A 17484-nucleotide genomic window follows, 5' to 3' on the forward strand; every position below is an offset into this window, starting at 1 on the left:
AGTGGACATTTATGATCTCTAATGCTCACAAGGGCTTTGTAAGTAATTATTTTACAGATGAGGAAAACAAGGCATAAAGATATAAATAGCTTATACAAGTGCACCCAGCCAATAAATAGTGGATGCGGATTTGAATCCAAAACACCAGCTCTGGTTTTTTTTTGTTTTTGTTTTTGTTTTTTTTTTGATACGGTGTCTGGCTTTGTCACCCAGGCTGGAGTGCAGTGATATGAGCTCGGCTCACTGCAAGCTCTGCCTCCCGGGTTCACGCCATTCTCCTGCCTCAGCCTCCTGAGTAGCTGGGACTACAGGTGCCCGCCACCATGCCCGGCTAATTTTTTGTATTTTTAGTAGAGATGGGGTTTCACCGTGTTAGCCAGGATGGTCTCAATCTCCTAACCTCGTGATCTGCCCGCCTTGGCCTCCCAAAGTGCTGGGATTACAGGTGTGAGCCACCATGCCTGGCCAACACCAGCTCTTAATATTACTTGTTGTCTAGCTTGGAATCATCCTTACTTTCTTTGTCCCCTCCCTTTCTCAGCCAGAGCCATTCATGACCCCACCACCACCACTACTTCTATGAAGGCTCTGTTATTTTAAAAGGAACTCACCCCAACCCACGCCCACCCCCACCAATTTTACATTCAGTACACAGAGCTAAAACATAAATCTGATTACAGTTGTGTGTCACATAATGACAAGGACACATTCTGAGAAATGTGTCCTTAGGCAATTTTGTTGTGTGAATGTCATAGCAGGTACTTACAGAAACTGGGATGGTACAGCCTTCTACACACCTAGGTTGTATGATATAGGCCACTGCTCCTAGGCTGCGGCCTGTACAGCATGTTACTGTGCTCATGACCTTAGGAAGTAGTAACACAAAGCTAAGTACTTGTGAATCTAAACACAGAAGAGGAAATGCATTGTGCTGTGATGTTAAGACGCCACTAGGCAATAGAAATTTTTCAGCTCAGTTATAATCTTAAGGGACCACCAACATATATGTGGTCCGTCTTTGACCAAAACACTGTTATGGGGCACATGACTGTATACAATTTAAAGCTCCAAAGTCTGGCATCTGCATACAGATGCCTTAGTAGCAAGGCCTACTTGCTACTACTGGTCAAATGCCTTAGTAGCAAGACCTACTGTGCTTTTCACCGCCTGCACCTAACCCGTGTTTCCAGTCTCCTCTCCCAGCACTTATCATGTACCCCTTGTCATGTATCTCATACTAAAGACATCCTAGGAAAAGCCTTGTCCCACCCTCTTCCGCTTGGTCAAACCTAGAGGTGAAATAGGTCTCATCAGGATAAGGGTTAGCCCAGCAGCCTGAGACTTTGCAGCTTCTGATTTCAATCCTTTCAAGCCTCAGCTATTCTCCCCACTTTGGCAGCCAGGATCTAGAGACACCTCTTAAACCTTGTAATTAATCCTTCTCCCTATGTATCCTCCCCCACAACCTATTTTTGTTGTTGTTGTTGTTGTTGTTATTGTAAATCATCTGGAGTGGATTTTGCTTCTGCTTCCAAAAATCTTTGACTAAGATAAGGCTCAGAAGTTTCCTCTCTGACACCTTCTCTGACTTCTCCAGTCAGTGTTAACCATTCATTCCCTTCTTCTTCCTAGGGCAACCCTTAGACCTTCATTATAGAGTTGATCCCACCCTAGTGGCATTGTTGCTGTACATGCTACTTTCCTTCCCCAGCGGGCTCTTTTGCTCACTTCCTCCAGACAAGATCAGCCTATCTTGCTCAGATGTAGCCCAGGCACCATACACAGAGCCAGAATATAATATATGTTGCATAAATGTTGGTTCAATTAATAAATGAATGAATTATGCCTCTTTAGAGACCCTAGCAAAGTACGTCACACAAAGTAGAGACATAAGCGGATGAATGGATGGTTTCCTGGTTTTTAAATAATTAAATGATTATTTAGTTTCTCTCCTTATATTTGTAAAATTGACAACTACTTTCTCTTTTAATTTCAGTGACTGACATATCATCCACTCATCCATCCATCCTTCCATCCATCCATTCATCTGTTCTCCCTCCTACCCTCCATCCGTCAATCCATCCATCTAAAAGATCTTTTAAAAATCCTCTCTCAGTTACAAGCACAGACTAAAATGAACCCTAGGTTCCCAAAAATGGTTAAAAATGGTTAAATACAGAAATACCTTTTTCTGTAGAAAATGTTTTATCATTAGCTCTGATGTATTATTGTCTGTTCATTTTCATTTCTAAAAGCTTTCCTCTGCTTTGTCATCAATATCAGTTGTTTATTTAATATAATTTACATTATGAATTTAAATATAATTCTTAATGTAACAGAGAACCATTTAAACAACAAAATACAATATTAATACAGAACTCTCAAATAAAATTTTATAAAGCATTTTTTTAATTTAAAAAATAAGTTTCAATGACAGATTTATAACATTTTTAGGTAAGCTCTTGTTCTGTGGTAGCCTATTAACTAGTTTGTAATATTTAGAATTATGTAGCAATTATGTACTATCATTTAGAAGTAAAAATTATGCTAATATGTGTGATATTCAAATGTAAATATTGAAAACTGTTGTAACCCCAAACACACACTTCTACAGCCTTTACCGTCATCATGGCTTTTTCATCAGTCATGCTAATTTCCATAATTACCTGCTGTTCATTGTATGTATTCAATGTGAAGAGTGGCTTTTGAAGAATAAATTCTTCTTCAATTTCAATGCCCATCCTAGCTTTCGATGCCATTGTATCTGACATCATTCTAACAGGATCAAATTGAGCAACAACAGCAACCTGAAAATGAGAAAGCATGGCTCCTTGGAACAAGGTACAAACTAAATATTTCTGGGCAATATTATTGATGTCTAATGCCCATTAAAGTTGGAAATTTTATTAAAGGTAAAGCCTGGGAGAAAAGGGCAGAGAACAGTATTAATTGGCCAGTCCTAGAGATCCACAAAGGAGTTAACACAAAACAAGACAATACATATAAGACAAAATATTAAAATGCTATGGCATACAGTTATTTGCTAATGATTGAATAATTATAATTAATTTCAGATAACAATTTATCTTTCTGATATGAAGTCACAGGAAATCCTCGTATAGAAAATCTTACATATTCAACCAACTTGAAAGTCACAGAAAGTAAAAAAAAAAAATTCACTTTTTAACCATTAGTAATTTATGGTTATGGTAACAACCCTATGAAGTTTTCTAGGAAGTTTAATCTGATTGACCTGGATCTAGAGCATATAAGTCATGGGTCAAGTCAAGTGTGTTGGCATTAGTGAGCAAGGTGGGTGAATTTCCTTTGTAACAGGCAACTAGATTTCTAGGGACTGCTGTAAACCATTGTCCTCCTTCTACTGAAAAATTGCAAAGTCATTTTAACCCAAATACCCTTGTCTTTTATAATTCAAACCTGCATCTTAATGAAAAGAAGTCACTAATTCTGTAAATGATATGCACCATTAGTAACACCTGCCTATTAATTCTGAAAGTCAAGAATTAGCATGAAAAAAGTGGCATTCTTAATGCCATTTAAAGACTGTAATAAAATAACTGAGGGTTGAACATGCTTTAATTATTTTAGGTTTGCTAGCTAAAATAGCTTCCATCACAGTTCTAAATACTGATTATAGATAAGAGATAACAGCTATTTCCTCTTTTGAAGCATTCACAGATGGAAAGAATTCTAATCACATAGACTGTGTAGTTATCAAAGTTATGTTTTGAACAAGAATGTGTTTAGTAATAGTGACATTAAATCTTGTACCCAGAAGGCCATGGTATATAAATACTTGCTAATGGTTGAATAACTAAAATTTTATAGGATCCAGGATTACCAGGACTTACATTCCTATGCTTTACATTTATCTTTATAATTTTTTTTATCAAAGAAGATGATATAATAGTTGTATGTATTTACACCACATCTATACCATCTCATTTAGCTAGAATTCCTTGGTTTGAATCAGTATAACATTTACTAGCTGTGCGACTTTAAGAAAAGCACCTAACCTCTGTGTCTGCTCTGTTTCCTCTCCTATGAAATGGGGATATTAATACTGCCCACATCATAAAGTTGTTACAGAAATTAAAGTAATACCTAACAGCATTTAGAAGAGGGCTTTACACTTAGTAAATAATAAATTTGAACTCATATTATTGCAAATCTATAAGACAGATACTATTATTCCCATTTTTCAGATGAGGAAATAAAGTTTACGGAGGTTAAGTAAATGACCTGTTTCCAGTGCTGGTGAGTACAGAACCAGCTTGTACCAGGTTGGAAGGACACCAGAGGCCAAGTTCTTATCCATGATTCTGTGTTCCCTCCAGCAACATAGGAGGGAACCGAGTAGCCCTTTCCTATTAGCTGGGAAACGGTGTCAATGAAGATTTTAGAGATTTTGAGTTGAAACAACCACTTCAAGTTCAAAACTCTGAAAAACTACCAAGTAAAACTATCACATTTCCCAAGTTCTCAAATTCTCACCCTTGCCATCTACCATCCATTTTCATCTACTTTTGCTTACTTTCACTAGGCAAAGTGATGGGAGGCTTTTATTTCTCCACAACGTAGATATTTTCTAAAAAGTAATTTTTAACACATTTGTTGACTGTGGAATGTTTCCAAAGGGAGGCTCCTGTGCCAAAGAAGATTATCTTGCTCGAGTTCCACCAGGTTTTTTGAGGACAGTAAAATTCGTAGACTAGATGTAGAGCCTCACTGTTGTAAATGGATACTATCCAGCTAATAAACTCTAGGTGATATGATATACTTAAATAGTGGGAGAGCTTTTTAAAAGGTGATGATAAAATTCTTTCAATACACTGAGAAACTGGAAATGGTTCAATATAATTTAATTGCTCCTAGGAATGAACAGCAGTATCCCAATTTGGAAAAGTTACATTTTATATAGCAGATGCCATGAACTAAGCCCCAGTAAGAATGCTATTAAGAGCACTTAGAAACATTTTTTTTTAAAAACCACCCATGAAAATTTCCAAATGAAAAACACCTGTTTCCTAAGGGCTTCTAGCCGCCTCGCTCTCTCTTTGTCTTCATGAGCTTCTTGAAGGGCCGCTTCCTTTTTCTCCATCAAACGCCTTTCCAATAATTCTTTTCTATATTTAACCCTTAAAAAATAACACAGAAGGAAGTTGTGGAAGCATCATAATAATATTGGAGATTGTACGGAAAACAGCATAGGGGCATAACACATCTCAGAGGTGACATCACTGTCACATTTTGTTTTTACTTGTTTTTTTAATTGATTTCTCATGTCCAAACCAATCAAAAACACTTGTATAAAATGCAGTTCATAGTTTTTTTTTGTTTTTTGAGACGGAGTCTTGCTCTGCTGCCAGGCTTAAGTGCAGAGGCACGATCTTGTCTCACTGCAACCTCTGCCTCCCGGGTTCAAGCGATTCTCCTGCCTCAGCCTCCCGAGTAGCTGGGATTACAGGCGCCCGCCACCACACCCGGCTAACTTTTTGTATTTTTAGTAGAGAGGGGGTTTCAACATGTTGGCCAGGATGATCTCAATCTCCTGACCTCGAGATCCGCCTGCATCGGCCTCCCAAAGTGCTGAGATTACAGGAATTCATAGGAATTCTAATAACAACCAGAGAAATGCAGGAAAATGTGGGAGTAAAATTCAGTTCATCTCATTCCTCACAGAAATCACTTTATTAACTCTCAAAGTACCCACTGGCTGCCTTGGCTCCGGCTAACCTGCCCTGAGAGGTGACTGGCTCACTTTCAAGTGAGCTATTATAGTGGTCCCCAATGAGAAGTTTTAGCACACCTTGAGTTGTTAGAAAGTTTACATTACTGATTAAATATACAAATTTTTAGAAGGAAAAGTAAAATAAGCTACTATAATAATGTCTAAATTATTTTACTTACTAGAACTTAAACTTTACATATGTTGTCATCTACATTCTCACTTTCTGAGTAGGTGCATACGTGTGTTAAGCAACTTTTAAAATTGCACTTTGACATCTGTAGATGGCAGCAAAAACATGACTTTCCCTTAGCATTCTATTTCCAACCCCCTTGAAATCATCAGCTATTAAAATATGGCACACTTAAATACCAGCTTAAAGCCCTGTGCACGTTGGCCCTCCTCTGCTGCCTTTTTTGGGCAGCTTCCCTTGCCATCTTCTTGTCCAAGCTATTCCTCTACTGAATTACAGAGATGGAATTCATCCTTTCAAAAGAGTAGGCACCTGGGTTCTCAGGGGAGTATTAGCTCTCCACCTTTGCCTTCCATCATTGACAGTTTAGATTTAGCTTTCTCTGTGGCATCAGTCACAAATGTCCTTTACCCTTAGTGTGCACACCTGCATTTTCCAAGGTGGAGACACCTTCACTAGACCTTTTACCTTCTGGATTCTGATATTTACTGCGTGTTCACCGTGCATCAGGTCTTGTGATAAGTGCTTTACATGTTTTAGCTCATTTAGACCTCACAACAATCATATGCTGGGGTGCCATTTTAAAATTCTATTTTATGGATATAAAGACAGAGAAGCATAGATATGTGATTGGAGAAAGGTGAGATGACCAATCACTGCATTGTGGGACGGGCTGGTGAAACTTAGCAAGAGCTTCATGGAGGAGGCAGTATCTGAGCAGGGTCTTGAGGATTAGGATTCCAGGCAGAGACAGCAAGTGCAGGGTTCGTATCTGGGAGTGGCCCTCACTTGCCTTGACCTAGTCATGGAGGCCACGAGAGGGGAAGAGCTCAGGGTGGCAAGAAGAGAACAAGTGAACGATGAGTGACAGAGAAGCCCAGGCAAGTACTGGTGGCTGAGGCTGGTGGCCACAGGGTTCCCTTAGGAAGACATGCTCCTGGGGAGGAACACCCTAGAAACAGGTTGCTCATGAGGCTGTCATGAAAGGAGACGCACAGGAGAGGAAAGGAGGGAAGCATACAGTGGATCCTTGAGGAATAGAAAACCCAGAATGGGATTTAGAAGGAAAATCCTAATCTCCTTTGATGACCATGAGTGTTCTTGACAAAATCAGGAGTCAATATAGTCAAGACACATGGATTAAAGAGCCCACAGACCAGAATGCTCCCTTTCACGCCTCCATGTCATGGAAAGCTCTATTTCTCATTCTCTCCACTTTCACTAAGCCATGACATGACACAACCTCCCTAGTGAGGTTCTACTCAATTTAAGCACTGAGTGCAAGCTAAGTGAACTACTGTGAAGGTTCAATTAAAAAATACCCTGGGATTTGACAATTACCATATGCTAATTCTCAGAACTTTGGAAAGTTTCTCTTCCTTTGGGATATATAGGTTGCTTTGTCTGCAACAAAGTTTTTGTCTGCTTTGTGGAAAAGTAATAGTTGTTACAGTCAGGGGAGCTTGACTAGAGAGGAAGAAATTGCAAATGAGAGAAAGGCATTTGTACTTGTGTGGTAGAGAAGGCTGACTCATCATTTACTCTGAGGCTCATTCATTCATGTAACAGATATTTGTTGAGCACCTGCCATGCATCAAGGGCTGTGTTAGGCGCTGGTGATACAACGTCAACATGGAGACATGCTCCTGTCCTGGAAGAACTGACAATCCAATGTAGATACAATGACCCAGGCAATTATGATACAGGGCAGCTTGTGCTCTGATGGGACAATGGGGCAGAGACCATGGGAAAGACAGCTTTGCCACACTTGGGGCTTTCAGGGCAGTATCTATAATAGGAGGAAGTACTCTGAATTTAAGATACAAAGAAGGAGCAGGAACGCACCAGGAGGGGAGAGAATAGAAAGAATGATTCAGACAAAAAAGTAACATTTGAAGGCTCAGAGGTGAGAGTGAGCAGGTATGTTTGAAGAACTAAAAGAAATTCAGAATAACAAAAAATGAACAAAATAAAGTGCTGAGGACCAAGAATTGAAGCTAGAGAAGCAAGAGGGTCTGGACTGTGAGGGCTTTGAAAGCATGAGGGCTTTTTATCAGGGAGAAAGATCTGCTGTGATATGGAGGATGGGTTGTCGGGAGGCAAGACTAGAGATGAGCAATCCAGATGGGAGTGGAAGGCTTCCTGATCTAGGATGGGGGAAGAGTACTCATAGGAGGTTGGGAAAAGATACAGATTTAAAGGACATGTAGAAAATAAAAATCAATAGAAAGTTTTCATTTATTTTATGGGAGAGGCAAAGAGATAGAGGAAGATTTCTGTCTTACACAGTGAACAGTGGTGTTCCTCCCTACGACTGGGAACTTACATTAGAAACAGGGAAGTGAAGGAATTAAGTTCAGTTTGAACACAGACCAGTCTTCACAAGATCTGGGCTGGAGAAATACATGGGGAGTCTTTATCAGTAGAACGGAATTGAAGCCACAAGGCAGATGCCATCATCTAAAAAGAGTGTAGAATAAGAAGAGAGGTAGGCCTGGGATTGATTCCTAAGGAAACAACACTTAGGAAAGGGACAGAAGGTGAGGAAATCATTTAGGGAAATGAGGAGGATAAGTGGTCTAAGAGACATTAGGGAAAATGGGGTCAACAACATCAAATGCTATAAAAGATCAATTCTAGTGCAAAATAATTATTGGGTTAAACAACAGGGAGTCATTGTTGACCTTGGCAAGAACATCCCACAGAGGTGGATGAGGTAAGGTGAGGCAGTAAGAGAGGGTGTGGAGATAAGCAAGTCCTGCAGCAACACTGATGCTAATGGAGAGGGGAGAGACAAGGGGGAGATGGAGGGTGCACAGAGCCGACCACAGTTGCATTGGCTCCAAAGTGATGATCAAGGTTACTCTGACTGCCTCAAGGATTGGCCATGAAAAAATTTCAGGACTTAGGAGACACACTCAATTTCTTCATTTTTACAGATGCTATGGTTTAAACTCAAATAATACTTCACTTTAAAAAGGAGAAACTCTTGGTGCTTCTTTCTTCCACTCTCGATAGAAAATTTTCTTTGCCTAAAGAGAAGTGATGCAGAAAAACTCCTGGGAGGAAGCCAAATACATATTCATGGGGAAAGAAAATAGCAACACAGTAAAGTCAATCATTTGGAAAATTTTCCACATAAATACTTTTAGCCATTTGAGGTAGCAGATTTTCTCCAAATTAAACTGTTGCTATGAAAGTCAATGTCAGGAAGTGGCTAAACTCAATAGTTTTTAAGTTGTGCACTGAATTCCCAAACAGAAACCTTTTTGGGTTCATTTCTCAGTCTATTATATGCTCCCTGAGTCTACAAAGGTTGAAAGTGCTGCAAAAGAGGCATTTTCAACTTCTCTTGGGGGAGAAGAAGCATCATATTGTTCAAAAGTAACAGCTGCTGCAGAATCGGGCACAGCACTAACAATAATCTGGAAAGGATTTTATTTAAGCCTCCAGGACTGAGTGTAGTTGAAGGGACAGTATGCTTTCATGTAGAAATGGAGAATTTATGTGTCATTTTTGAGACTTTTTAATGTGTGCACTGCACTCTAAGAAATGAGTATACAAACGCAAGTGTTTGGAAACACCTTGATCTGTAGTAACAGCTTCCCTGAAACTTCAGTAAGAACCGGGCAAAATAATAAGTACTAAATCTTGACCTCCCTTTTATCTGGAGTTGCAGCTAACTTTCCTCTCAAAAGACGCTACAGCCACCAAGAGGGAAAAAGACTTCTGACAAATGGTCAATAGTGGCAAGTTCTACAATTTAAAACAAACAAACAAATAAACAAAAAACTTAAGCAATAAAACGGAGCATAAAGACATATCTTAATTAGGGTCTCTAACTAGTATGGAACTCCCCCCACCACCTAACATTTCAGTCAAGTAATTTGCCCTACTGAATTAAAGGTGGTTTATAAACAAACTTGCTACTTAGTGTTTAAGTCATGTGGCTTAGTCAATATGGAACAAGAAATCTTTAAACAGGCACGTGCCGGAGGTGCTACTATCAGGTGTTTCAGCGGCAGCATCATGGGGAACCTCTTTCTGCCTGTTGGGAAATACATTTTTGGCTCAGATTTTACTCAGGAGGTTGTTCTTCCCACCAGGCAGAGGGGACCCCTCTATTAACCACAGGGCACCCCAACAGGAAAGAATGTGCAGATCAAAGCAGGCAGGCCAGGTGCTGACATGTTTCAAGTGGAGGGGAGAAGTCTGCCCAGAGAAAAGAATGGAAATTGCACAGGCAGACATTCACACTGAAAGGCATCACCCCTCTAACCACACGGGCTGGGAGTCTCCACTCAGTGGGGATTCTGGCTAGGGACATAAGCAAAGACCAATTTCTGCAAACAGGAATGTGAATCCTGACACAAGACAGTGACATCCTGGTACAGATTGGCATGAGGCAAGAACAAAGAAAACTCACAGGTCTCTGCAGAACCAGAAAAGATGAACCCATGCCAGCCCCAAACACAGACCATTGTTCCAGCTCAGAGAACTTCCTGGTTCCTTTGTGAAGCTATTGGAACCCTATCTTTTAATTGATTAATTAGTTAAATTAGTCAACATAGAGTTACTTAAGCACCTACTATGTGCCAAGCACTGTTCTAGGTGCTCAGGTTATAATAGTGGGGGGAAATAAAACCGAGGAAAAAAGTCTCTGCTCTGTTGAGTTTTACATAATCTGTGGTCTGTTATGTATAAGCACGCCTAAATGAACACTGTAGTAAAATCACAAAATTGTTCTTAACAAATTGTTTTTGAATTTATTCATAAATTTCCAAATTAGAGAGCCCCTTCTCAGATTGCTACAGAATCATGGTTCTCAATCACTGAAACTGTAAAATGACCTGCAATGTCAAGGCTTCACTCCAGAATAATTACACTGGAATCTAGTAGTCAGGCCCCAGTACTGTATTTTGTTGAAAGTTCCACTAGATGATTCTAATGAGCAGCCTGGGATGAGAACCAATGCTACATAGCCTAGTGATTCTCAAATGAGCATACATCGGAATCACCTGTGTGGCTGGTTAACCCTCAGACTTCTGGGCCAGCTCCAAAGTTTCTGATTCGGTAGTTGTGAAGCGGAGCCCCCAAATCTACATTTCTGACAAGTTTCCAGGTGATGCTGATTGTGCTGGTCTGGAGACCACACTTTGAGAACTACAGCATAGATAAATATACAGATTAAAAGGACTCTACCTGACCATTGTTATCAAGACAAAACCAGATACAAATTATTACCTAGACAGGGCTTATTTCTGTTTGCCTGTGCTAAACATTGCAGTTATATGCCTCAGGACTGTTCTAAACTAGAAATTCTTGCTTGGTACTGTTGACATTCCAGAGCAGGACCTTTCAACTCCGTTCTTTCCCAGCCCCTATGGCCCTGACACACACGGATGACAGATTCCTTCAGAGACCAGAGCCTTCTCAGGCTTGGATAAATGCTGGTGATGGGCAATTGCAACAATGGCTATTACTGAACCTTTCTTTCCCTCTGATGGACAAAACACTGGTGTGTCCTGATGACAGTTGAAAACCTCGGGCTAGTGGCCAGTATTTAAAGAGTCTATTCAGCAAAATCAAAGGAAGAGGAAATAACTTGAAGGCATCTCTCAGCCTTGAAAAAGAGGTATGAACCACTTTCTTTGAGAATCATTTTGACAGCTCCAAGGGTTGGATATTTTATCACAATGGAAGCAAAAACCCATAAATAAGAGTACATTTTCCTGTTGATTTTAATCAGTTCTAAGCCTGCTGTTTGAGTTCAGGTGAGCTGGACGTGAGAGATACAAACAAGGACTTCAATCTGGGAGTCCAATGTTGAAAGCAGGACAAGCTGTGAAGAGAGAGACATTGGAAGAATGTTGCAAATATAATATTAGCCCGTTCCCCAAACTAATCCAAAAAACTATTTCTGCCACAACTTATTTCTTCTTCTTTTTTTGAACCATTCGTAAGCCTTTCTACCTGACTTTCTGTAATCCTTTTATATCTTTACATATCTTCAACATTATCCTCAACTACCCCTTTCCAATAACATTCCAAATGGGGCTCATTATTTGTAGAGAATTTAAAAATAATAAACTGACAAAAATCTTTTTTAAAAAAATCACCATGCCCCAATAGTCTAAATAATGTTAGTGATAAAATACTTCCTCCACTGGAACACACAGCCCCACCTGACCCCATTCTCAGTCACTGCTTTCAGTGATTTGCCTTAATTGAAAACCAGTGCTTCCCAGGTGCCACTACTTTTATTGCAACCTCTTAAAATAGAAGGTACCTGCAGAGAGGAGGCTGAGTTTTTCTGGCTCCTCAGTGACAATTCCAGAAAGTTTTACACATTGACTTTGGGATGATACCATCCTATCTGTACTATGGCTCTTGGAATTAACTACTGGCTGGCTGGGTCAGTGTCCAATATTTACTCAACTCTGCCCACACAATCTCTTGATCTCCAGCACCATTAACTCCATCCCTATTTTAACAATCTTTTCCTTAGACCGAACTTGGAGTTGTCATCGCCTAGAACTGTTCCCCTGCCAAAACCTTAAACTGGGGAATCCCGTTATATGACTCCAAGGTCTCCAAGGTCTGGGGTCATGGCATAGACTTAGAAAGGCTGTATGCTGCACAAGTCTAGGAAGTGTCATTCACATGGATTGCCTGTCACCCTCCTTCTGACACTGTCACTCACTTAACCTTACTCAGTCTGTGACTTGAGCTTAGCAAGATTTCCATTGTTCAATGATATTTATTAACTTAAATGAATAACCAACCACCTTCCATGGTTATTTTTCCTCTACATACAAACTTATTCAAATGGGGTGGAGGGATGTACCTCTCAACTCTGACTCCCTTTTCAGATACCATCTTTTTTCTTTCATTACTTTTACTGCAAAATTTCTTAACTGAGGAAGCCATATTTTCCATCTCCAGCTCTTCACTTCTCATTTATTAACTTAAATATCATTGAACAATGGAAATCTTGCTAGGTACCAGGTTAGGCCTTCCCTCTTGAAATTTTCTTTCTAGTTTTTGCCTTTTCGCCCAGGCTACAAGAACCAATCAAGCTTTATCTCATTCTCTTCCCAGCTTTGGATCCCTGGGTCTATCTCTTCAAAGGCATTGTCAACAGTATCCTTTAATTATCTTGCCTTTTTTTTTTTTCTCATCTACCCTGCCAATATCCAACTCTAATTCTTTGTTGAAATTATTATACTCTAATGAAGTTGAACCTTAACTGGACATTCAGCACTACTCCAGAATTATTTATTTTCTCCCCAGCTGCTTGATGTTCTCCTTGAATTTCTACATCATGGCTAACTCTCCCTCTTAGTAGAGAACCTCACCTGCTCCACTGAAAAGAGCATTCATTTCCTCAACATGCTTTGCCCGCTTCCAACCTTGTCAGAACTCATCTTCATTCATCCTTTCCTCCTTAAATCTGGGCTCTTAATCATATAAACCTAGTTGCTGCTAGGATCTTGCTCCAGAAGTAAACTTCTTTCTTTCTTAATTCTTCAGTCTCTCTCTCTAACCAACCACCTTCCATGGTTCTTTTTCCTCTATGTATAAATGTATTCAGATGGGGTGGGGGGATGTATCTCTCAACTCTGGCTCCTTTTCAGATACCACCTTTTTTGTTTCATTCCTTTTACTGCAAAATTTCTTAACTGAGGAAGTCACACTTTCTGCCTCCAGCTCTTCACTTCTCATTTAGTCCGAACAATCCTGCAGTCTGGCCTCTGTCCACTCCACTCTATGGAAACCAGTTTCCCCAATAACACCAGTGACTCAAAATTGCAAAATCAGAGCTGTCTTTCAGAGCTCCTTTAATGTGACCTGTCTGCAATACCTGGTACTGATGATACCTTCTTCTTGGAATATGCTTCCTATCTCTTGCACTTCTTTCTCTCCATTCCTTTTACCAGCTTCTCCTCATCTGTCTACCCAAAGTTCCAACATGAATCCTCTTCTTTTCTCAATTTAAAAACTAATTCTGAGAAATCTGACTTCAACTACAATCAGTGCACAAATATCTGTAGCCTCCACCTCCCTCAAAGTCCCAGATCCTTTGAGGTTTTATTTGTTCTTTATGTACATTCAGGGTTACCCTCAAACAAATTTCTCAAGTGTAACTATATTACATTGCTGGTTAAATGAAGAACTGCTGCTTTAAGGGCATCTGAGTTGGGTATAAGGTTGACATCTTCTTGTGCAAAGTTAGGAACAAACCTGATGACACATCTAAATAGAAAGACAGACGGCCTCCTTACATGCTGTTGGAGATAAGCCACTATGGTACCCTGGGTACCATGGACAGAGCTCAGATTATGTCTGGTCAATTATTTGGGGTTCACTCCAATCCAAAAGCAGACAATCAAGCTCCCAATGTTTAATGTTTTATAACATGGCTGCAACAATTTTAGCCTGAAATATTTATAGAGGAGTTGGTTATTTCAGCTACTTAAAAACCTAAGGAAAGCACTCATAAAATACGTAACTTTGAGCAATAGAACTTCCTGGGGCCAAGAAAATCATGTATATGCTTAAACAACTGATTGCAATGACTTCACATTTGCAATTATTAGCTATAAACCACTTTATATAATCTAAAACTAATGACTTTGATATTAGAATAGTTTTATTAATATGTGTCTTCTTTCTAGCAGTAATTAGATACCAGAGGTAACTGCCTATTATGGACACATCTAGATTTTAATTATTAAATCAGTACTGGGAAAACTGGCTAACTATATGCAGAAGAACAAAATGGGACCCCTACCTTTCGCCATATATAAAAATTAACTCAAGATGGATTAAAAGCTTAAGAATAAGAAATCAAGCTATAAAAATCACAGAAGAAAATCTAGGAAATAATCTTCTATACATTGGCCTAGGCAAAGCATTTATGACTAAGTCTTCTAAAAATGCAACAAAAATAAAAATTGACAAGTAGGACCTAATTAAACTAAAGAGCTTCTGTGCAGCAAAAGAAACTCTCAACAGATTGAACAGACAACATACAGAAGGGGAGAAAATATTTGCAAACCAAGTATCTGACAAGGGACTAATATCTAGAATCTATAAGGAACTTAAGTCAACAAGAAAAAGAAACAAATAACCCCACTAAAAAGCAGGCAAAGGACATCAACAGACACTTCTCAAAAGAAGACATAGAAGAGGCCAAGAAACATCACTAATCACCAGAGAGATGCAAAACAAAACCACAATGAGATACCATCTCACACAGGTCAGAGTGGCTATAATTAAAAAGTATAAAACAAAAGTAACAGATATTGACCAGGTTGCAGAGAAAGGGAACACTTATACATTGTTGGTAGGAATGTAAACTAGTTCAGCCACTGTGGAAAGTAGTTTGGAGAGTTCTCAAATCTCAAATCTCCAACTGAAAAAAAAAAAAAAAGAATTACCATCTGACCCAGGAATCCCACTACTGGGAATTTATTACCTCTCAAAAAAATAAATAAATCATTCTTCCAAAAAGACAGCTGCACTCACATGTTTATTGCAACACGATTTACAATAGCAAAGACATGGAATCAACCCTGGTGCCCATCAATGGTGGACTGGAAAAAGAAAATGTGGTACATAACCTCCACATAATACTATGCAGCTGTACAGAAGTATGAAACCGTATCTTTTGCAGCAACATGGATGCAGCTAGAGGTCATTATCCTAAGTGAATTTAATGCAGAAACAGAAAACCAAATACCACATGTTCTCACTTATAAGTGGGAGCTAAACATTGAGTACACATGGACACAAAGATGGGAACAATAAACACTGAGGTTCCCAAAATGGGGGAGGGAGGGAAAGGGGCAACGGTTGGAAAACTACCTATCGAATACTATATTCACTCCTTGGGCAATAGGATCATTAGAAGGCCAAACCTCAGCATCACACAATATACTCATGGAACAAACCTGCACAAGTACTCTCTGAATCTAAAATAAAATAAAATTAAGAAAAATATGTAAACCACAATGTGGTAGGCAGCTTTTCCTTTTTTAATCCCTCTAGCATTAAGCTAGTAACTCCAACCCCCTTCTTTTGCAGAACTGTCCATTCTTGTTCTATGTAGGTCTGTTGAGGGCTCCATTCTGAGAACCACCCACCTCTTCTTGGTATTAGGATTTACATATGACCAGATATGGTTAATGATAGTACATTACAAGTATGACCACAGGGATTGGCCCTGAGTGAACACATGGCTTCAGCTTAGCCCATTTGACTCTCTTCCCGAGATTTATATACGGGTACTGAAGAAAAGCCTTCTCTTCTCTCTGAGGTCACTAAGCTAGAATGATATAATCAAGCCTGGAGCTGCTTACAGTCATGCCTCCTCTTTTTCCCACCTGCAGCCAGGCCCATAGAGGAAGTTCATATCAATGCAGAGACAGGTACTGAGCAAAGAGTTAGAAAGAGAATGAGAGGAATCTGAAGATACCATTGGAGTCACTGAGGCAAGACTCACGCCCTGGATTCCCATTCTTGTAAATCAATTCATTCCCTTTTCTGCCTAAGCTAGTTTGAGTTAGGTTTTGTTAGCTGCTTCTGAAGATTCCTGACTAGTAGACATATCTTCTATGTGTAAGGAAATCCATGTCTTTTTGTCCTCTTTAACAAGAGGGCATGTATCTAGCTGTTCCAAAGGGTAATCAGTTCTTTTCCCAAATTGATGGTCCATGGAATGTTAATTTCCCACAGGACGTTAACATGTATACCATAAAAATGTGTTCAAGTAAGTTTGGGAAATACTAAGATAAACAAAGTAAAATAAATTTATTTATGGCAGGAGCTTTCAGAATATTTATAATAATATGGTGGAGTGCATTATGAATCTCTAAACGGAGGACTTGCTGTGCTTATTGCTCAGTTATCTGATAACAGAAACCTTTTTCAATAGACCCAGTTTGGGAAATAACACTTGCCTTTCTATAAGCAAAGCAGGAATGGCCGATAAACAAACTGAACGGCATAGACACATAGACACTTCCTGCTTTGTATTAGAGTTTTTGTTTTCATGTCTTGTCTACTAGACTGTGCACTTCCTGAGTCTAGTGGCTATGACTCAATCTCCTGTGTATCCCGAAGAATTAGCAGAGTGCCTAAAACACAGAAGATATGCACCAATAAATGAAAGAAACATCGAATAAATTAATGAAATTAAAAGTGATGGAAAGCATTCCATTGAATATCCCAAGCTGTAGGTAAATAACAGGACACAGGAGTGGGCAAAATAAAATTTAAGAATAAATTAAATATATATTATTCCTTTAAGCCTGTCTAATTAGTCAGTGAATATGTCTTTGTAAGATATTTGATCATTTGAGAAGTTGGAAGAGAAGCTGAATTACTGGAGAACAAATCTAGTCTCTAGTTCCTTTTGAGAATAAGGAGCCAGGAATGCTAAAAGCCAAACTCAGGCATGACATCCACGGCCATGACACAGACTTGCTAGGATCATGATTTTGGAGGGACAGCACAGGCAGAACTAACGTTGGCTTTC

At 39.3% G+C, this 17484-nt stretch overlaps 1 protein-coding gene across 10 annotated transcripts in view; it reads right to left on the reverse strand.

Annotated features, from left to right (window-relative positions):
• The window catches only part of CCDC148 (coiled-coil domain containing 148), a 290253-nt gene that overhangs the window by 12812 nt on the left and 259957 nt on the right, over nucleotides 1-17484 (reverse strand). For 9 of the 10 annotated variants that reach the window (XM_073019714.1, XM_073019708.1, XM_073019713.1 and 6 more), the window contains 2 exons: nucleotides 5042-5159; nucleotides 2667-2807 (listed from right to left, as the gene is read on the reverse strand). In XM_073019714.1, the coding sequence (XP_072875815.1) occupies nucleotides 2667-2807; nucleotides 5042-5159 (259 nt within the window). The remainder of the gene's footprint in view (nucleotides 1-2666; nucleotides 2808-5041; nucleotides 5160-17484) is intronic. The other variant, XM_073019711.1, reaches the window with a different exon arrangement.

The sequence above is a fragment of the Chlorocebus sabaeus genome, chromosome 10 (genome assembly GCF_047675955.1).
Source record: "Chlorocebus sabaeus isolate Y175 chromosome 10, mChlSab1.0.hap1, whole genome shotgun sequence".
In the NCBI taxonomy this organism is placed as follows: Eukaryota; Metazoa; Chordata; class Mammalia; order Primates; family Cercopithecidae; genus Chlorocebus; species Chlorocebus sabaeus.